Below are 22,488 nucleotides of genomic sequence, written 5' to 3'. Positions count from 1 at the left end.
AAGGTCACCAGTGAATTTACATGGCTGAGCTGGAATTTGAACCTTGGTCTTCAGGGTCATAGTCCAATGCTCAAACCAGTACACCACACTGGCTCTTTGTAGCTCCTCCAGGGAGTCCTATGGTCAGTGTCTGTCGGACGTTGGCCACAGAGTTGCCCTGGAGGACCCAGAGATTCCTAGAGAGAACACTCTACTAGGCCTTTGTAGCTCCTCCAGGGCAGTCCTATGGTCAGTGTCTGTCGGACGTTGGCCACAGAGTTGCCCTGGAGGACCCAGAGATTCCTAGAGAGAACCCGCTACTAGGTCTTTTTAGCTCCTCCAGGGCAGTCCTAGGGTCAGTGTCTGTCAGACGTTGGCCACAGAGTTGCCCTGGAGGACCCAGAGATTCCTAGAGAGAACACTCTACTAGGCCTTTGTAGCTCCTCCAGGGCAGTCCTAGGGTCAGTGTCTGTCAGACGTTGGCCACAGAGTTGCCCTGGAGGACCCAGAGATTCCTAGAGAGAACACTCTACTAGGCCTTTGTAGCTCCTCCAGGGCAGTCCTAGGGTCAGTGTCTGTCGGACGTTGGCCACAGAGTTGCCCTGGAGGACCCAGAGATTCCTAGAGAGAACACTCCACTAGGCCTTTGTATCTCCTCCAGGGCAGTCCTAGGGTCAGTGTCTGTCGGACGTTGGCCACAGAGTTGCCCTGGAGGACCCAGAGATTCCTAGAGAGAACACTCCACTAGGCCTTTGTAGCTCCTCCAGGGCAGTCCTAGGGTCAGTGTCTGTCGGAGGTTGGCCACAGAGTTGCCCTGGAGGACCTAGAGATTCCTAGAGAGAACACTCCACTAGGCCTTTGTAGCTCCTCCAGGGCAGTCCTAGGGTCAGTGTCTGTCAGATGTTGGTCACAGAGTTGCCCTGGAGGACCCAGAGATTCCTAGAGAGAACACTCTACTAGGCCTTTGTAGCTCCTCCAGGGCAGTCCTAGGGTCAGTGTCTGTCGGACGTTGGCCACAGAGTTGCCCTGGAGGACCCAGAGATTCCTAGAGAGAACCCTCTACTAGGCCTTTGTAGCTCCTCCAGGGCAGTCCTAGGGTCAGTGTCTGTCGGACGTTGGCCACAGAGTTGCCCTGGAGGACCCAGAGATTCCTAGAGAGAACACTCCACTAGGCCTTTGTAGCTCCTCCAGGGCAGTCCTAGGGTCAGTGTCTGTCGGAGGTTGGCCACAGAGTTGCCCTGGAGGACCTAGAGATTCCTAGAGAGAACACTCCACTAGGCCTTTGTAGCTCCTCCAGGGCAGTCCTAGGGTCAGTGTCTGTCGGACGTTGGCCACAGAGTTGCCCTGGAGGACCTAGAGATGCTAAGAGAGGCGTCCTCTCAGGTAAAAACATGGTGTTTTTGTTATTTGTGGGTTTCCATATTCATGGGGTTCCTGTACCCCTAACCCCAGCGAATGTTGAGGGACAGGTGTATATCCAAGAAAAATGGAGGACATGGCCAAATAACAGTCAATCATTCAAAGGTAAGGGTGCTTCTTAGCCGTGCTCAAAATGGAAGATACATTGAAATGTAGGACATGTCCTGGAAGAGGAACGCCTCAGGGAGACCATGGGCCCGCTGTATTTAAAACTTATAGAGGGGGGAAAAAGAAGATAAGGCCACTCTTTCTTTCCAGAGGGGAGAAATAAGGGCTAAAACGGAGAAAGGCCTCTCTGAGGTTCACGCCCTCCTGAAAGAGATAAACCACATTATCACACTAGTACACTCTTATAGTGCTGCTGTTCCACTTTAACCATTCCAGCTGCCCTCCTGTTGCATTCTAATGCTTGTAGTTCAGTGAGGCCGAGGATAATTCTAAACGCCTCCTTAAACTACAATTCCCAGAATGCAACAGGAAGGAGGCAGCCAGAGCGTTTAAAGTGAAACAGCAGCACTGTAAAAAGGTAGTGCAGTTAATCTTACAGCAGTGTAGTTAATCTTAATCAACGTTTGGTTCTCCCTTTGTTTTGGACCTCACATCCCAGAAGCCTTAGCCGACATGACCAAATGTCAGGAATTTTGGGAGTTGAAGTCCATAATACCTGGAGGACCAAAGATCTAGCGGGAAAGGGGTGGAGCCGGTTGGCCCCGCCCTTTCCTGCGACGCCGCTTGCCCACGTGACAGAGGCGGGAGGGGCGGGGTTCCTCCCTTCGGGCGCCTCCGGGACGCTGCTGAATATGCAAATCGGTGGGCGTGGCGAGCCGGGCCCCGTAATCGAACGCATTGAATATTCTTAGCTTGGGAAGCGCCTGGGCCGCGTCTCCCTCTGGGGCCCGAGCTGCTTCTCTTCTTCCTCCTCCCCCCTTCCGGAGCGTGGAGCCTCCTCCTCCCTCTTCCCGAATGCTGGAGCCGCCGCCGCGGTGAGAGAGCGAGGGCAAGGAAGGCTGGAGTCCCCGGGCCCAGCGCGCGCCCACTTCGGGGGAGGGGAGGGGAGGGGAGGGGACTCTGGGAAGGTGGCTTGCATGGCCTTGGGTCCCCCATTCCAGCCTCTTGCCCAGGAGGAGGGATTCCGGAATGGCCCTCCATTTTGAGCATGGCTCAGATTGACTCCCACCCCCCTTCTAGCGGGGTGTTGCCGAGCTTTTGTTTGGTCCTGTCCTCCCATCATTATGTAGGACGTTATTATATAAGTGGCTGTACATATATAAGTCAGGGGTGACCGGGCGTCCTCCTTTTCCAGGACGTGGCCTCCATTTCTTTCAGCCTTCTCTGTCCAGCAGGGATTCCCAAAACGGTCCTCCATTTGGAGCCTGACAAAGAGACGTGGGCTTACATTCCTAGGAGTGTTTTGAGGCTTTTCTTTGGTCATGCCCTCCATATGTGTGTGTGTGTGTGTATATATATATATATATATATATATATTTCAGATGGAAGGCCCTGCATTTTTCAGGGCCTGGTCCTCCTTTGGGGACCTGTGAAGACGCATCTGGCCCCTCTGGTTGTAAGAGGGCCTGGGCTGGAGGGCCTTGGGCCCCGTGTGGAGGGTGCAAGGGGTGGCAACTGGACTCCAGTTAGTGCCATATGGCAGGGACAGTGGGGTGTGTGGGTGTCGCATGTGCTCAGGGATGTGGGCTGCTCTGATTTGTTTCCCTGAAAGGTGGGACTGCTGAGGAGGATGTTCACAAGGCCTCCCTGCTTTCTCCTCTGTGTCTCCTCTGTCACCTCTCCTTTTCCAGGCGTATCCTCCACTTCAACCTTCTGTCCAGGAGGAATTAAAAATGGCCCTGTTTTGAGCATGACTAAGAATCATAGAGTTGGAAGAGACCACAAGGGCCATCCAGTCCAACCCCATTCTGCCATGCAGGAACTCATAATAAAAGCAGCCCCGTTGACAGATGGCCATCCAGCCTCTGTTTAAAGACCTCCAAAAAGGGAGACGCCACTACTCACCAAGGGAGTGTGTTCCAATGTCAAACAGCTCTTACTGTGAGGAGGGTCCTCCTAAGGTTGAGGTGAAATCTCAGCATGGATTTACATTTGTTTCGAGCTTTTCTTTGGTCATGTCCTATGTTTTTCTTGAATGTCCTACATTTTAGGGTGCCTTGCCCTCCTTTGCGGTGAGGACACCTGGTCAATCTGCCTGTCCCCTTGCTGCCTTGTGGATCACCCTTCACCCCCTTCTTGCTCTTTACAACATTGCCTCCTAGAACCGCTCCATCTTTCTGGCTTGTAATGTCATATACATGCCGCTTAATGAGAATGGCCTCCCTTACTAAGGCTTACTTGGTGGTGGTTGTGTGCCTTCAAGTCATTTCTGACTTATGGAGACCCTAAGGTGACCCTATCATGTGGTTTTCTGGGCAAGATTTGTTCATAGGAGGTGTGCCATTGACTTGCTCTGAGGCTGAGAGTGATTCATCCAAGGCTACCCAGTGGGTTTCATGGCTGAGCAGGAATCAAAACCTGATCTCCAGAGTCATAGTCCAGCACACAAACTACACCCCTTACTAAATCCCAGGAAACAAATCCAGGGGTAGCCGTATTGGTTGTGTGCCTTCAAGGCATTTCCAATTTATAGCGACTCTAAAGCAAACCTATTGTGGAGTTTTCTAGGCAAGCTTCTTCAGAGGGGGTTTGCCATTGCCACCTTCTAAGGGTGTGTGAGAGAGTACGATGTGCCCAGTGGGGTTTCATGGCCCAACAGGGATTCAAACCATTGTCTCAAGAGTCACAATGAAATGCTTAAACCACTACACCACGCTCCTGGCCATGTAGCAAAGTACAGTAACATCCAAAATGCATACCTTTATTGGGCCAACTAAAATGCACAAAATACATTGGAGCTTTGAAAGCTTGCAACATGTATTTTGTGCATTTTCGTTGTTCCAATAAAGGTATCACTGTTCTGTGGATTTTGGATGTTATTGTACTTTACTAAATCCCAATTAGTCTGTAGGATGGTCTCTGTCCCTACAAAATACCTTCTCAGACTTATGCTTGTGTCCACCTTCTTTTGTACAAAAGAGCCTCTCTTTTCTAATGGCCACCCACCTCATTTCACAATCTACAGTACTTACGAGCGTTGACCTATGTTGGACTACTAGATGGCTTAATCTTTTCATCTGCTGTTTGTAAAGGGTCGCTGGTTGTTCTTTACTCATGACTGTTCTCTGCTCAGAAAAAAAAGTGACTTTTTTGCTTTCTGGGGTTATATGCTAGCATTTTCTTGTATATCTTCTTCATTTTCATCTGTGAAGTTCTCCACCTGATAAAAATGTCTTTTTTAAAACTTCTGAAAGCCTTTGACTGTCACTCTTTCAGATTTCTGTGATGATCCTTCTGAAATTTCCTTTCCAGAGAGACCTTTGAGAATATTTTTTATGGTTTTAATTTTGCAGAAAGCTTAATCATGTTTTTAACTATGGCCTGTTACAGACTGCTAAAATAAAGCTGCTTCGGGTCTCTTTGGAGGTATGCTGTTTAAATGATGCATGCACCCTAAGAATCCTGAAGCTGCACCAAAGCTGCACTTCAGTGCTTAGGAATGGAGTGTGGCTTTGGCGTGACCTCCAGACTCTTAGGACCCATGCATCATTTAAATAGCATACCTCCAAAGAGACCTGAAGCAGCTTTATTTTGGCAGTCTGTAACAGGCCTATGTGTGTATTTATAGTTTTTTCTGGTTTTTCGGGCTATGAGGCCGTGTTCTTCAGAGAATACTGGCATGGAAGAGAGTGGGGTATATATACTGTTGTTTGAGAGGAGGTGCTTTGCATGTTAATCTGTGTATTGTTCTCTTGTTGAATGGCAAGGCCTCCAGAGTGTCCATTTACTTAATGATCCATTGTCTGCTAGGAATCCCCCTCACTCTGGGTGGTTTTTATTTGCATTTGCTGAGTCTTGATTTTGCTGGTTTTCAGGATTAATAGCCAAACTTTGTTTACTTTAAGAGTTTCTTCTTTCCTGTTGAAATTGTCCAGGTGTTTATGGATTTCAATGCTTTTATTGTTGTGTGCCTTCAAGTCATTTCCAGTTTATGGCAACCTTAAGGCGAACCTGCCTTGGGGTTTTCTTAGCAAGATTTATTCAGAGGAGGTTTGCCATTGCCTTCCCCTGAAGCTGAGAGCATGTGACTTACCCAAGGTCACCCAGTGGGTTTTATGGTCAAGTGGGGAACAGAACCCTGATCTCTAGAGTAACAGTCCAACACTCAAACCACTAAGACTCTACTTGTATTTCATTTTATTCTGCAAGTCACCTTGAGTCCCATTTTTGGGGGAAAGGCTCCCTGTGTGTGTGTATGTACATAGACACACACACACACACCACACTGTAAAGTGGTGGACTGCTTGTGCTAAGGTTAAGATCCTTTTTATGCATGGTGGATAATTTTGGAGGGCTCAGGGGGTTGTTGACTCCCCAAAGGAGCCCTCTGGGGGCTGCACAGGTTGTCAAAAATGTAGAAACAAAAGTGTCAGTGACCCAAATTCCACTTACGGTTTTGAAGAATGAGTCTGTTTTTTAAAACACATGTTAGTTCAAGGAATTGCTGCAGCCTTTTAAAAACTGGATTCGAAACAAAAATTGCTACTCCTCAAGGCTTCCAGGAGTAGCAGTTTAACCCCTCCCCACTTTTTTTGGCTAGAGAAACAATCTGAGGGAGTTAGGGAGTGAGGTGCAGCTGCAAAAACAGCCTTGGGGACTGCATGCGACTCCAGGTCCTTTACAGATATATAGGAGGAGATGATAACTGTTGCACTAGTAGAAGGGAAGCAGGAAACAGCCCAAAGATAGCAAGGTGTTTGCCTTGATTTATGTAGCACCTCAGACAGTCTCACAGTTGTGTTCCTTGAATTGCGTTCTTGTACCGTGTTCCTGATGTCTTTCTAACTTCCTTGATCTTTATTTAGCTCACTTCCCATTGGACTTGCTGACATATCCCTTTAACTTTAGATGGTAAAAGGCCACAGAGCCTGATTCAGTACTGGTTGCACAATATGTAGTCCCCCCATAATAGAGCAGCTTCTTTGGAAGAGATACTTGTGCTTTGGGAAACTTCACCCACCCTCCCCTCTTGACTAGCATGCCTGCCTCTGTTGCTCAGAGGATTCTCACCCTTCCAGCCATTTCCCTGTCATATCTTCTATGCTACAATGGTTGTTGATGTTCTCTCTTGGTGGAGAAATGAGGTTCACCTAACTTTAAGGGATTTGCCAGATTTTCCTTTAAATGCTAGTATTTTTTGAAGTAGCAGATCATTGGGGGAAGCTTTGTTAATTTGCCCATTGCATGCTTTGGGGTGGTGGTGGTTATGGATAATAATTTTTGGAGGGAAAAAAAATGCCGGAAAGCTTTAGCCCCATCATGTCTGCATGTCCTGCTATGGTTTCAGGGCAAATGTGTCAATTCTGATAAGGTGCTGGTTTATTTCACCTGGTTCACTCTTCTCCTCATGACTGCTATCTCTGCTAGTTGCAAGCATAGCATAGGAACTAAATTGAGTGAAGCGGGGCCTTCAGTGGAAATGGTCAGAGATATACATTATATGCTACATTTCCAGCCTGCATGAGGCTGTAGTGTTACCTCAGTCCAAACTTGAGAAGACTGAGATAAAATAGCCACAGTTTTAGGAAATGCTCCAAACTTGCACATTTTATAAACCAAAAAACAACCTGGTATGACTCTTAAGTGGTGGTGATGGTGAGGAGACTGAGAAGGTAGTACTTCAAGACAACTCTCAAAGAGCTGGGTAGAAACACCTTGTCGTGTTGTGTTGGTAGCCTCTTCAGTGTGCATATTGCAAGAACAGGAAATCTTGTCTATCCAGATGATGTTGGACTGTAATTCTTGTTTACCCAAAACATCTGGAGGCTAAGATTTAGCAGCTGTATCCCAATTTGGTTTTGAATTTGTAGGTGGTATGTTGAATACAGGTTGACAGTGTGCAAGATGGACAGTGGGGAAAAAAACTGGCAAGAGAATATTTTCTCACTTGAAATATGTTAGAGGAGAGTTCTGCAGATACTTTGAATAGCCCAAAAGACACAAAAATAGGTCCTAGAGCAAATCAAGCCTGAACTGTCCCCAGAGGCCAAGATGACTAAGCTGAGACTGTCATACTTTGGACATACCACAAGAAGACATCTCACTAGAAAAGACAATAATGCTTGGTAAAGCAGAAGGCAGTAGTAGGGCAGGAGAAAGACTGCTATTTTTAAGTTTGAAAACAGAGTCTCTTTTCAGGTTCTGGGGGCAAAAAGATGAACACTTCTATAGAAAGTTCTACTTTGCATGCTCCTTTCTGTCCTTCATGGTTTGAACCTGCATATTCTCTCTAGTCTCCATTGCTTCGTTCTGTATATTTCAGATGTGCTTTTTTGCATGCCTCTGTTTCATCACATTAGCCCAAGGCTTACATAAGGGAGATATTAAGAACTTCACCATACTTTACTTTCACTAATTCTGTTCTGAGGTTACTTATTTCCATGCAACCATCATTGATCTTCAGTACATTATTGTTCAGCTTTATATAGGATATATGCTGTTTCCTGTTGGGGCAGCAAAACATTATAGAAAACACTGATTACATTTAACAGGAATGTAACTTGTGTGAAGAATGCAATCATAAAGGGAATGCAGGTTGACTGTATGAGCCTTGTAAATTAAAGTTTTGATGAAGGTGTGAAAGAATGCTCCCTTCAGGTATCTTTCACAATGTGAGGGAAATCTTTACCAAGATTGAAGTTATGCTGTACTACAGAGTTTCTTTTCAATTTAAAATAATTTCTAGCTGTGGGACAATTTTTTGCCATCATATGGTCCAATCTTTGTTCCTCCTTATGTTCTACAGAAATGAAGTATGGTGTATGGTTCCCTCTCCAATCTTAAGTATTCAGTTTCCCATGTGTTTTTCTCTAGGCATAGCCTTTGGGGAAGAAATATATTTCATACTTGACAAAAATGTTTGCATGGGTATTTTTTTTAGTGCAGGAAGAAGGATGTAGCATCCAATGTAATGAATGAATGTACAGATGGCAAACTGAACATACAGTTTTTCCATTTTCTCCTCAGGAAAGAATCATCTCTATAGCGTGGCAAATTGTGTATAGCACCACTTGATGAAGTAGGAGGGTTTGATGTACTGGAACCAAGAGGGCATATCTGCCCCCAAATCTACTCGGCCTGGTGTGTTCATATACTTTGGACAAGAGTTCCGACTATCCCTGGCTATTAGCTGTACTGATGGGAATGATAGAACTTGTGGTCTCAAAAAATCTGAGATGTGTCAGATTGTGGGAGGCTGGTGTATTTTATGTCTCTCAAATTCTGCCTCTCACACATTGCTGCTGTTTCTAAATGTGGAGAATGCTTCCTTTGGTATTTTTCATCAGTGCTTTAATAAATCTGAGCGGTGTTCTCCTTCATTTCTTCTCAAGTGCTTCTCAAGGCTGCTGCCACACTGCAGAAATAAAGCAGTTTGACACCACTTTAACAGCTGCTGTTCTTGACAAACATTCCTCTTTCATTCTTCCTCTTCTCTCTACAATGTGAAATGCCTTTCTTGCTACTATAGTAGGGCCTCCAAATTATGTGTTCTTTTGTGGCAGTTTCCTCAGGGGATTATCTGGGAAATTTATCATACTTTTGCCTATGAAAGCCTTAGTATGGTGAGACATGCAGTTAATACATGTTGTATAAACAGGGTGATGCCTCGGAGACTATGGGTGTGAAAAGTGTGCTAAGGACAACAAAAGAGCATATGAAGGTGATCGGAAAGGAGAAATCAAATGGGCAATATGATAGTCTCCTCCCCCCAAAAAACCCAAGTGTATTGGTATATGTACTGGTATTGAGAGTTGGCGTGGTGGTTTGTTAATTGGATTGTGACTCTGTAGACCAGGGGTCGATTCCCATCTTGGCCATGAAATCCATTAGGGGACCTTGAGTAAGTCACATGCTCTCAGCTTCAGGAGAGAGCAATGGCAAACAACCTCTGAGCAAATTCTGCAAGAAAAGGACTTAGGATCACTATAAGTTGGAAATGATTTGAAGACACAGAACAATAAACATGCAGTAGAAGCATGGGTAATAGCTTTGGAGAAATACCAAATACCAAATAGAAGTAAGCTATTCTGTTTCGCTTGTAGAAATAAACCAGAAAAATAAAGCACAGAAGCGTCTGCTCTGACTTTTTTTTTGTTTTTCTTCAGAGACATTCCGACTGCTTTTAAATTTCCCTTGTATGGGCTCAAAAGGCGAGGCTGCTTGATTCCAGCTACTTCAGCCTGGTGTTCAGATGCAGGCTGTGGATCAGGACTGTTTACAGACTTTGGCCTATGTTTTAATCTTGGGTCTTTTTGTCACACCGAAGGAGAGTTCTCCTCCTTATTTTAGGGGTTCTGTGCTTGTATACTAGCAGGGTGACAGCCAGTTGGAACTATTCCTGGCACACACCGCTGCTGCCGCCGTTGCCCTGATGCTGGCCTGTTTCTCCTCTTAGCCAGGGTTTGGCCCTCTCTAGAAATCTAGTGGGAGGCCGTTGCCATAGCGATGGGAGCAGGCCCCAGCTTTACCTCACTGAATTCCAGGGACTGTGCCAAGCAATTGAGAAATCGGGAGGAGGGGGAAGTACTCCAGATGTTTACTCCCTGCTCTGCATATCCGGGTTGGGAGCCTACTACACAGCTGAGGGACGGAGACCGAGCAGAAACTCTTCCTGTTGCTCGAAGGGGTGGGGAGGCCAGAACTTGGAAAGAGAAGGGAGATTCTGACGCGAAAGGCAGCCAAATGGGAGTGTGGTGGCAAAGCGACAAAGGAAAAAGAGGCTGCCTAAGAGTTCAAGACACAAATCTGGCATGAGAAGGAAAGAGAGCGAGAGCGAGAGTGTATGTTGACAGGGTGTGACAGAGGTGGAGCAGGAGCAGGAGCAGCCCTATATAGAGCAAGAGCGCAGGCTAGGAAACTAAAGCTTTATAAGTCTTGGGATTCTCATCCTTCGCCATGAGTCACGGCCTGGGTGCTTGTAGTTGCCTCGTTCCCTTCATCCTCGTTCCAGCTTGCCCTGGGAGTGGCGTGAGACTGGCTGTGTGTCTGTGTAAGAGAGCGTACAGGGTCTGTATGGTTAAGTTAGGAAGGATTTTTAAACATTTATATGCCTCCTTTCTCTCAGAATTGGGACCCAATGGGTGGGGATAAGGAGGGAAAGAAATAAAGAGGCTCTTGTGGGGAAAGAAAAGAAGCCAAATGGAAATGTTATTGCAAAGAGACCAGATGAAAACTTGGATTTTGTGGGGTTGTTTCCAGTAGTCTATCAATGAATAGGAAATCTTGTTTATCTGCTTAAATGATTTTTCAAATTTAAACTCTTTTTTCCCCTGTGTCCTAGGGACTGACGTTTATGTGGACTTGTGAATCCCAGCCTGGTGATGTGATGGATTCTACGCTCCAGTCGTTGTCCTCCCCAGTTCCCTGTACTGCTGCCAATGGACGTAGGGGACCCAAGCAACCATTGGGCAGCCCTGAGAAAGGTATGTCCTGAGAGGTTAGCCTTTAGCTCGAGGTGCAGTTCATTGTTGTCATTACATGTTGGGTCATTTTGCCATGTTTGTAATGGCTCTGGATTTTTCCTTTAAGAGGTTATGGGTCATCTGAGAACTGAGAACTGATTTTTTTTTAAAAAGAAAAGAAAAAAAGAAAGCTGGATTGTATGATGTAGCTCTTGCTTAATTGGAGTGCTACAGAATGTTAATTTTATATGCACGAGGAGGATGCATTCTTTTCTTTTCTATTTTTTACATGGGAGATGATTTAAACATATATTCATAACTTTTTTGAAGTGATGCTGGCTTCCAAGAGCTGTGTCATATGATTTTCTTTACCTTAAGGATATAACAACTTATTTGCAATTCCAAGGGACTTCAAAAGCTATGTTAGTAGTAATTTTTGTCATGTGTAATTTAGAGGGTCATCCAGTCTAACTTGTGTTCACCATTGCATGTAACCTTTAATGCTTTTTCTTTGGTCAACATATTACATTTTGTTACGGTATGGGCTGACAGCTCTTGTGAGGTTTTAGAATGGGTTACATATGAGCAGTGCTACACTAAATGTTTCTGAGGTCCACTGATTTTACACACAGAGAATCATAGAGTTGGAAGAGACCACAATGGCCATCCAGTTCACACAAGTGAACTGTCAAGGATTGCTGTTAGTTTCACCACCCATGGGCCCAGCTCTACAAAATGTTTGCCCCCGTGTTGCTCCAGTTATACATAACTAACTGGATGCAAAGGGATCTTGTTGTACTTTTGAGACTAACAAAGGTTCTGCAAGATCACTTTGCATACTGATCCAGACTAACATGGCTAGTCTTTGACTGAGTAACTGGAGCGATCATTGGATGGTGACATGCATGTAGATGGGCATTTGAATGTGTAAAGGATTTGGATGAATTGAGAAAGGAACGTTGACAACCTTATCTTAGCAATGAGCATCTGTAGCACTGCACCTTTTCCTGTATTAACTGAGAAGCTTAGTAAAAAGAAGAGGTTTATATTGCCCTGGAAAAGAGATGGTAACAAAATAGACCCATCTCTAACCTTCCCCTTCCTCATTTCAGTCCAGTAATGGTTACAACCATCTAATGGAGAGAAGCAACAGATGCTTTTGTACTTAGTGGTGCCTAATACAGGCTGGTCTAACCTGAGAACATGCTAAGGCTGTAAAAAGGAATGGCATTGGAGGATTTGGGGAAGAAGATGCAGGGCTTGATCATCTTTCCAGGAATGAGTTACAATCTGTCCCTTGAAACAAGGTTGGAAATTTTGAGCACAGATTACTATTAATACACAACTGATTTCAGGTGTTTGATGTATGTGTGCATACTAAGGCAGTGATTTCCCATCTTGTATTTTAGTCACTGTGTGTGTGATGGTTGAACTGTACATTAAAAACCTCTTCTCTTCCTCTCTCCAATTTTAGGGGATACCCGCCCGAAGCCACCCGTGAAACCCAAGCCCTCTGTGCTGCCAAAGCCAGCCATGCCAACAAAACCTGCCCTTGGAGTGCGGCAGGCTCTTTCTGAGGTGCCCTCAGCTGAAAAGATCAATTTGCTGGCTGGGCCCAAGCCATATAGCAGTGGGGCTGGCAATGCTGTTAAACGTCTTTCTTTTAGTCTCAACAAGTGCCCTTCAAAAGAAACAACCAATGGGAAAGAGTCTACGTTGCCATTTTCCACTCCAGTCAAACCATCTGGAGATGGAGAAGAAACTGGACCTGCAAAGAAATCCAGTGCAGCAGCTGGAACTTCTGGGGAAGAATGTAAAGTCTCCTCCCGTATATGCAAGGGTAATGTCCCCTTCAAAGTGAAACCAGTGCCAGTAGCAGCCAAACCAGAGCGTTTTCCTGGGACTACAGTAGAGGAGATTTTGGCTAAGATAGAGAAACCCAACAAGGATGGGCTAAACAGTCCTGACAGACCTCGGCTGGTGCGCTCTTACTTCAGCCAGGATGGTGGCACAGCTGTTCACCTGGGACCTAAAGGTTATGCTGCTTTCCAGAGATATTCCAGTGGAGGAGAAGGGAGAGGAACTGAGCCAGAGGATTCTACATACAGAGTCTCTGGTGAATCTGAAGAGAGCTGCTTGTCAAAAAGCAAGGAGGAAAACACAAGTTCAAATGGCCAGCATGTGCCTGAATCTGAGCAAGCAGCAGGAGCAGTAGAGAGAAACACAGATTTCCTCTCTAGGGACAGGTGAGATATTACATGATCTGTATAATTTGATACTTTCCAGAGGTTATTTTGGATTGTTAGCTTTGCAGTGTATTACCAAGTGAAAAACCTCAGGTGGGATGTGGAGCAGCAGCTGTTCCAGGTCCTTGACTGTTTGGAAAAGTTAAAATAATGTGGTAGATGTATCTTCAGGGTGATCTGTTGGAATTTTTTCTTGATTCTTTTACACTTGCCTCTAGGAGAGCTAAGTTATCCATGTGAGCTAATAATGAAGTTGTCACAGTTTAAAGCCGCAATCCTGAATATGCATACATAGACAAAAATCTCATTCAAATCATTGTGGCTTCTCTGTGTATTATAGTGTGGGTGGAATTGGGTTCGTTTCTCACAACTGTAGTCTTTGCAGAAGTCCAGAAGCAGCTCACTGGGGTTTCAGAGTTCTGGGTCTGGTGGTGTTGATTGTGTACTTAAGAGAAAAAAATGATACATTTTAAGTGGTTTTGTCTTGGGAAGCATCTTCTCCTCAGTGTTGTAGATTATACATTAGTCTTCTATGATAGACAGTTCATTTGGGGTATAATTGTTTTCAGTAATAATCAGTCTTGTTTTCTGATGGTGGTGTATTTTTCTTGCAGCAGCTCCAGTCAACCTAGCATGAGCTGTGATGGAGGCCAAGCTGGACATAGCAGTCCACCATCTCCCCCTGGTGTGAGTTATCTGCAGCATGGCAATTCCTCCGCTGGGCTCTCTCCTTCCTGGCTGTCCTCTGTCTCAGGGGTATCTGCCACCTCTCTCCTTCTGGGTTCCCTCTCTGTAGGGTGCGTGTCTCCTTTCTCTACTAATGCTTCAGGAAGAGATTGATAACCCAGGCAAAATTTAGCATCATTATGCACTACTCCTAGGTTTCTCAGGGCAATCTTGTGTCCCCATTTCAGTCACAGAGTATGTCAGTGAAAATATCCTGTGCACTGCTTTACCCAGTGCCTGATGATTTGGGATTTGAAATATTCAGCCATATTCCTACACATTTTAGTTAGCACCTGACACTAATTGTTAGGCAGGGTAAATACTTGTAGCTTGCATGGCTCAGGGTTGAAGAATTCAAAAGTATGCTGCTTGCCAACTGCTATAGCATATAGGTTCCCCTGACTATCAGAATACTTACTTTCTCACCTGTCCCCATCACAGTAAGAAAGTGAGAGAAATAGGTTCTTGTCCTTTCAGGCTTTTAAAAAACAAAACCTGAACTAGGGTGTGTGAACCTAGTTTGTGTGAACCTAGGCTTGACTATATTTGAAAGATTAATGCAGAGTCCTGGACCCTTAGCTGAAGGGAAGAAGGCAGCCATGACTCAGTGCATACAGTTCAGTGACTTGTCAGGTATGTATGAAGTTGTTCCCAACTGCTTGGCCTGTGACCAGATCCACCAGCATGTACGGCATAGCATCTGCTGGCTGCTTGTTTGGGGTGGGTGATAGTAATGATTAACTCTCTTTGTCTCTCCCAAGAAAGGAGGGGTGAAGAAAGCTTGCAGCTCCATAGGGTGTGGTCTACCTAGCTTGGCTCTTTTTCCTTTTTTGTAGGTCTAGGTGGAGAGGGACAAGGCTTGGGGTGGGGCACACAACCTTGGTGTTACTGCAGCATGTTGACTGGTCTCTTCAGCTCTCTTTTTCCCTTCCTCTTGCACTCTTTGCATTTCCTTTCCTTCTTGCTTTAATGATTATGGGTTTGGGGAGGATTTTTACAGGATAAGGTCAGGGAATTTATAAGCTGGAAGCAGATCTTCCAGTATATATGTGTGTGTGAGAGAGTTTCTGCAGTACAGAAATTGAGAAATTTTCTTCACAGGTTCATTCATGGGAAGGAGACAGAACTGGATATGAGACCCTTTTATTTTAAATAATAGCTTTGGGACTTGAGGGATGAGAGTGGAAGTCAAGGATTTAACTGGGATGCTTCAGATGGTTTCACAGACTAATGATTTGGTTTTTAACCCACCCTTTCCATCTTTCTCTCCCCCAGGCCTCTCAACCCCTTGCTGTGCTTTCTGCTGGAGTTACACCTGGATCCCCTGATGGCCCTCCTGAAGCTGCCCCAGGTTCCCCATATTTGCCATCAGATGCCCCCAGCATCCAAACCCAGCTTCCACCAGGTTCTCCTGATGCAGCTGAATCCCTCACATCTCCTGTTCAGGTCTCCATTGGCCCTGCCCAGGCTCCAGGTTCCCCCATGACTCCTCCAGAGCTTTGGTCCCCTGAGTCTCCCAGTATTATAATTAAAACTTCAGGATGCTCCTCATCATTGGGTCTCTCAGATCTTTCTGCAGGGCCCCCAGATGCATCTCCTCTCCCTGGGCAACCTACCAGTTTGACCTGTACTCCTGTAGATCACAGCAAAGAAACTTCCCATTTTCTCTTGGGAGTCTCTGAGTCCCCTGGTTCCCCAAGCACTCCTCAGTACCATGTTGGCTCTGATCAACCTCCTGGCTCTCCCTCTCGCACGCAGGACTCCTCTTGCCAACTTTTCCAGGACCAGGGGTCCCTTAAGAATCGAGAGCAGAAACTCACTCTTGAGGATAAGGGCGTACAGCTTTCTCAATTGAGTCTACGCCGTGCCTCAGAGGGAGTGCTGCAGCCAAGGGGGAAACAACTGGTCAGGGAGGAGCTGGGAGGGTCCTTGGCTGTCCTGCCAAGTAAAGGCGGCCCTCCCATGGAGCAGGCTGCAGGAGGAGAGTCCAGTTGGAGCCTGTCCCAATCCTTTGAATGGTCATTCCCTAGCCGGCCTCCAGAGTTTGGTGGGAAGAGACCAGGGTCCCCTCCTCAGTCTCCCATTCAGGAGGCTGATGACACTAGCCTCATGGAGGTAGAATTGGGAGGAAAGAGCCCTAGCCTGGAAGAGACACATGATGAATCATACTCAGAAGGACAGAGCAGGAGAGGGAAGGATACTGAGGCTTATAGGAACTCTTCCTGCCTCAGTGATGTTAAAGATTCCCTAAAGAAGTCTGAAAGAGAACTGAAGTCCCCTTCAACTCTTGGATTGTCAGCTCCTGGAGGTCCTTGTGCTCGGGAAGAACTTAGCTGCAAATTGATTAACCCTATACTAGCAGCAGAGAGTTGTTTTCAAGAAGAGCAGGAGGGCTTCCTGCCTCTTGACCCTAGTCATGAGGAAGGGGCTTTACGAGCAATGGAGTCACTGCCAAGTGTTGAACAAGCTGCTCCACCTGCAGAGCCTTGCATCTTTTTCTCAGAAGATTCCCAGGTGCAAATGGCTGCTTCTTGCCAGGAGGACAGTGGTGTTCTGGCACTGGCACAAGAAGGCAAGGCAGTGGATGCTGACATATTGAGGGTGACTGATCCTGACCCTGGTTCTCATTGGCTGGATGAACTTCTGGCATCTCCTCCACCCAGCACTGATGACACAAAGAGAAGAGGCGTGTCCAAGTCTGAAGACCCCACAGGACCAGAGGTAAAGGGACTTTGCTTTGTATGGGTCTGGAAAGTGAGGCAATGAGTGAAGAGTATTGTTAGTGTTTTTCTTCCAGGTCTTTAGAAGCTGGCATCTAACTGTCAATGTGCCTTCAAGTTGCTGCTGACCTATGGCAACCCCATGAATTTCATAGTGTTTTCTTGGGTAAGGAGTTCTCAGAGGTGGTTTACCATTGCCTTCCTTTGAAATTTAGCCTGTAATACCTGGTATTTCTTGGCAGCCCCCAATCCAAGTGGATCTGATACCTTCAGGATATTCAGGCCCTAGTAGAACCTGGAGTGCAAGGTGTTAAATGGGACCAAATGTGGCTTGGTGGGCATACATTTCTGCCCAGTAAGATAACTGATACAGGGCTTGTCTTTCTTTGTGAAGGGCAGGTCTTGGTTTTTGAGTAAGCTGCAAAGTGGTTGAACAGGTTAGGTAGCTGCAGACAGTTCAAGAACAGAAAGAGAGCCAAAATGTGCTGCCACATGTGATAATCCTTCAATCGTCCTGGGAGGAGTAACTCCTTTTCCTCTCCAAATCCCACCTTCTTTATGTGTCAGAGTGGTTGTCAGCTGGATGGTTTTACATCCTTGCCAGCAAGTAGTTGTTGCTTGAGCACCATTACATTCTACCAAAAATTGTTAGTTATTGAACTACCCTGTATGTAGTACTGAAGTGTGTAATTAGGAAGTCATGGTTTCTCTAGACCCTGTAAAGTAACCATTCATGAAGATATTGTAATAGATAGTGTTTTAAAAGCTCAAAACAAACAAACAAACAAAAACCCCAAATGGGCCATTTAGAGTTTCAGGGGCCTGGTTTTGGGATTCCTATGCTGTACACAAATAATTCCCGTTTCCAGTGACTCTTATTTCCTTTCCCTGTTGGGACACATAAATAACATTTTTACAACTTTTGCAATTTCCTTGCTAAAATTTCCTTGCCAGAATTTCTATATCATTCCTGTGAGCTGGTATTTTTTGCAGACACATCTCACAAAATCATCTTATGCATTTGGGAAAAAAATGACAGACTAGAACAACCCCATATCTGTTAATTCAGTATCTGCAGTTTCACTTATCCATGTCTGAAAAAATATGTTCTCTTTAGGCTTTTGAGGCTCTCCAGTGTGATTCTGTGATCAACTTCCAGCCCAAGCATACCATATAATTGCACTGAAGGACCTAAAAATTCTTAGAGAAGTGTTCCCTCTAGGCATTTCTAGGTCCTCTAGTGTGATTCTTTGGTATGCTTGGGCTAGAAGTCATTTGTCTCATTGAAAATAACAGGATTCCCTGTTATCCATGGTTTCAGATGCCCACTGGGGAGTTTGGAACATAACCCTTGTGGATGGGGGTGGGTGGGTCATACAGTATAGAAATACTATAGGTGGCATAAACATATGATTGGCTACAGCTTTCAAAGATGTATGGTCATTATGCAAGGTAGTCTATAAGTGGGGTTGACATACAATTTTTATACCTGGAAATCTTTGTTTTGGAAAATGACATGTAGGAGGTAGAAGCTATGTTACTCTGGTCCATCAGATTCAGTACTGGTTACACCAGTAGCATGCAGTCTTTCCAGAACCGTGTCACACTTTTAGTTCAAATATGTATTGGGGCTCTTAATTTTTAAATTATACATTTGTATAGGTATAGTGTTAGAACCAGCGACTGTGACTCTTGGAGACCAGGGGTTAATTTTCAGCTCGTTCATGAAACTCATTGGGTGACCTTGAGCAAACTACATGCTCTCAGCCTTAGGGGAAGACAATGGAAAATCTCCTCTGAATAAATCTTGCTAAGAAAACCCCATGATAGAGTCACCATAAATCAAAAACTACTTGAAGGAACACAACAACAACAAAAGTTGTTAGGTCAGGATGACCAAGTGAGAGAATCCTGAACCATTCTATGAAGACCAGTGGAATATATTCAATCTGTGAATCTGGTACCCTCCAACTGTCTTGAATGACACAAACTACAGTTTGCACAGTCAGTGGTCAGAGATTATGGAAACTATACTCCAAAATATCTGGACAGAAGCAGGTTACTTATCTCACTCTGTGCTGACTGGAAGCAGCTCCCTAGGCTTTCAGAGTTGTGGGTCTGGTGGTGTTGGTGATTAAGCCTGGGGCATCTCAATGCAGTTACTGGTCTCAAATAAAGTAGACCTATTGAGTCAATTGCTAAATGGTAAGTCAACACTTTTGCAAATGCCATTGATTCATTGTCTTCTCTAATTCTCTAGTTGGATTTAGGATGGGATCTTTTGCATGCAAAACAACTAGTAATGCCAGAATTAAAAGTTAAGTGAATACAAGCATAGTGATGGGATGAATTTGATAAATCATATTTCAGCTTGTCTCTTTAATGTTTTTTATCATATTGGGTATTACAAGAAGGAGCATCTTTATTCAGTCCAGTCCCTTCTAAATGTTTGTGCGTTTCCCAATGTATTTTCCTCTTTGTCTTGTTTTTCTTGATCAGGATCTCCTTGGATGGTCACGGAAGGACCTTTGTAGTGAGTTTGGCATTGTAGGAACGAATCGGTCTACCACCTTTGGTATAGGATGGGCTACTGGTGTCAGCAAGGTGGATTGGCCTAGTGAGACAGAACAGGATCGAGAGTTTGGCACTGGTGTACAGGACTGGCCGAGCTCATATAGCATTGGTGATACCAAAAGGCAGGATATGGAATTTGGTGCCATCCAGCAAGACTGGACCACAGGAACACCATTGCTGGGCAGTTCCAACCCAAGGCAAGAGGACTGGCTTACTGCTTATAGCAACAGTTGTACTGAGCAGCAGATTAAAGAGTCTGATTGGAGCAGCTCGTATAGCATCAGCACTGCTGAGTGTCAGGACAGAGAACCATATGTGAGGAAGCCAGGCTGGCCCAAACTCTGCAGTACTGAGGATGACCAGGGGGAGAGTGAGTTTGCAGCCAAGAAGACAGACTGGAGCAGCCAGTATCATTCTGGTGCTTCAGGAGAGATCACTTGGCCAAAGAAATGCAGTGTAGAAACTACCAGCTGTCCAGAACTGGAGATCAACATTAAGTCATCTGCTGACAGCCATCAGGCGACTGAACTGAGGACTGATGATCACGGAGCTGTGGCTGCTATCTCTCACAGTGCCACATTCAGTGCCACCGAATTATTCTGGCCTGGTGAATCCAGTGCTGGTAGTGTTGACCAAATGCAAAAAGAGTTCAGTGCCCACCAGTTAGAACCACCCAATGAATATGATGCTAGGCAACTGGATTCTCAGGTTAGCATCCAGCAGCACCCACAACCTAATACATATGGCTTTGATGGTAGCAGAGAACAGGATTCAGAATTGAATGCAAAAGTCAATTCTGACTGGTCCAACAGATGTGATGTGGGGGTTTCCCAAAGTCATGGTGGTGACTTCAGTGCTGAGAAGGCAGGTGGAGCTAGTGAATATGGTGACTGCCAAACAGCTTGGGGGAAAAAAGTAGATAATGGAAATAGAGACAATACCACTAAATCTGTAACTGGCAATCTGGAATTTTGTGTCCAGAACCCAGTCTGGGCTGATGATTACAAGCTGAAAGAAACCGATGCACAAGATAGTGATTTTTCTCCAAGCACAAGAGACTGTGACAAAGATGCTGATCTTTCAGGAACTGAACAGAAAAACCAGTTTGGTGCCATAGAGAAGGATCAAGCTAGCAGCTTTGGACAGTTAGATTTACCAGGTGAAAGGGTGATGATGGATGTGGAGGAGATGCGGGATAGTGTGATAGATGGGGGTGAAAACTTGAGAACTATGGCCAGGGTTGAGTTCAGAGGAATTGGAGAGGGACAGCATAAGCGGACTCAAGATCTTGGCCTCACAGATATGGATCTGTCCAGTGACTTGAAAACTGAAAACCCAGATGTCTCTAAAAAACCTACAGAGAAGGAGCCACATTGGTTCCCAGCCCTGGGCTTGGAAACCTTGTCTGTCTCATCAGAGGCAGTGGATACCAGAGAGCCAGGTGTGGGACAAACAGATTTTCCCTACAGATCTGGTGCTGAAAAAACAGAGGCATCTGATACAAGGCCAAAGACTTTAGATGGGGCTGAGGAAATGGGTCTAATACAGATGGATTGGATGGGTGCACCTAAGGAGGAACATAAAGACTCCGGTTATCACTTTGGAGCCATTGGTTTAGAGCGCGATGTGATGCAGCACCACGGAGGAACTGGGGATTCTGCAGAGAGGTAAAGGTTTGCAATTAATATTTACTAAAGTTGGGGTGGGAGAAGACAGGTTGAATAAATGCAAGTTGATAAAGGAAATGAAATACTAATTGATTTTGTTCTTGTATTCATTTGTAAATCAACATTTTAAATAATTAGTGTATTAATTTGCTTCCTAATCAATTCCTTTCCACCCTCTCTTTCATCTTCGGTAGTTACTTCTTGTTGCCATAGGGAGCACCATATGGTATTCTTTCTGTTGTGCAGAACTGATGAATTCTTGCAGCTTCCTCTTAGGCTGCATCCACACTGCAGAAATAATATGACACCGCTTTAACTGCCACGGCTCTGGACTATGGTAATCTGGGAATGGTAGCCATTTCCATTGGTAGCCATTCCCAGAATGCCATTGCCCAGAGCCGTGGCAGGTAAAGCAGTGTCAAATTGGATTATTTCTGCAGTGTGGATGCAGCCTCAAAATTAGAAAACATTGAAGATGTGTAAATAAGCAGCAGCTGTGATGTAATAGTTACTCTTCTTGCTTTAAAGCCATGAAGCCTCAAGATATAGAGCTTTGTTTTTCTTTGTTACGAAGCAGGAGACTGAAGATATGGATGCTGTAGTCCTAGTAAGCCATTGGTTTTCCCTAGTGGAGACATCCTGTGGTGTTTCCTGGCTGCCTTCCATCTGATCAGAAGAAAGAGTACAAACCTAGTAGCCACTGTGTTCACTACCATGTTTTACTGGCTTGGGAAGCACAGACGACTACTGTGGCTGCTCTAGAATAAACTTGCATGCAGTTGCCATCACCTAAAGGCATATTTTGGTTCACCCTAGGTGAATAGACAAGGTCCTAATGACAGTTATTCTTTGTTCTGCCAGAATTACCCTCTTTGCTCTTGTGTGGTCAGTTACCCATCCATTCCAGTGTTTTGTCTTGGATGACTGCCATGTTCAGTACGATGGAAGACAAGGAGTCCAATTCTTTCTGAATTGCATTTAGTGTTTGGCTTTCAATTAGCTGTCTTGGTTTGCAACATTCTGTACCAGTAGACCCCATGTCCTTTATATATAGCGTCAGAAACTCATTCAGTATGCTGTGAAGCTGCTGCCTCCTGTCATGCTCTTTTCCCATTTTTGTGGTGAATGCCAGGTGAATGGTAGTATCTGTCATTCTTTTTATCATATTCTGTAAGGTTTTCTTCTTCACTCCTCCCCAAACACCTGTTATTGAATATGTTTAGGTGTTCTCATTTTAATCTTCCCTTTGCTGACTAATATTGCTTTTTGTCTTACTTTACATTTGAGATTCAGAACTCAGGCTTTGTGGAAAGTGAAAAAAGGTCAGCAATGACTGTTGGTGTCTTTCCCATTTCCTTACTTATTTCACTGGCAAGTACTTAAAGCCTTCCCCAGTACAGTTGGCCCTTCGTATCCCTGGGGGTTCTATTCTGCCCCCTCCCCGGTGGATGCGAAATACCATGGGAGTTCAGGTCCCATTATAGTCGATTAAATATGATGTGCGCACAATTGCGTGCATACACTACCATTGCTGAGAACGGCTCAGAGCCATCCGTAGATGCTCCAGTCTGTGGATGGCAAACCCGCT

The 22,488-nt window shown here is 45.2% G+C and overlaps 1 protein-coding gene across 4 annotated transcripts in view; it reads left to right on the top strand.

Moving 5' to 3' along the window:
* Positions 1-2,362: 2,362 nt before the first annotated feature.
* CNOT12 (CCR4-NOT transcription complex subunit 12) overlaps positions 2,363-22,488 on the top strand; it is a 34,259-nt gene continuing 14,133 nt past the window's right edge. The window contains exons 1-6 of one of the 4 annotated variants that reach the window (XM_089520601.1): positions 2,363-2,381; positions 10,847-10,988; positions 12,442-13,213; positions 13,828-13,900; positions 15,215-16,660; positions 19,159-20,900. In XM_089520601.1, the coding sequence (XP_089376727.1) occupies positions 10,859-10,988; positions 12,442-13,213; positions 13,828-13,900; positions 15,215-16,660; positions 19,159-20,900 (4,163 nt within the window). In that variant the 5' untranslated portion in view covers positions 2,363-2,381; positions 10,847-10,858. Of the gene's footprint in view, positions 2,382-9,969; positions 10,347-10,846; positions 10,989-12,441; positions 13,214-13,827; positions 13,901-15,214; positions 16,661-19,158; positions 20,901-22,488 lie in introns of those variants that run through there. The other 3 variants (XM_089520599.1, XM_089520598.1, XM_089520597.1) reach the window with 3 other exon arrangements.

Source organism: Sceloporus occidentalis, unplaced genomic scaffold, assembly GCF_023333645.1.
Source record: "Sceloporus occidentalis isolate IW3139 unplaced genomic scaffold, rSceOcc1.0.p SCAF_4, whole genome shotgun sequence".
NCBI lineage: Eukaryota > Metazoa > Chordata > Lepidosauria > Squamata > Phrynosomatidae > Sceloporus > Sceloporus occidentalis.
The sequence above is the reverse complement of the archived record's forward strand: the minus strand, read 5'-3'. Positions and strand labels throughout refer to the sequence as shown.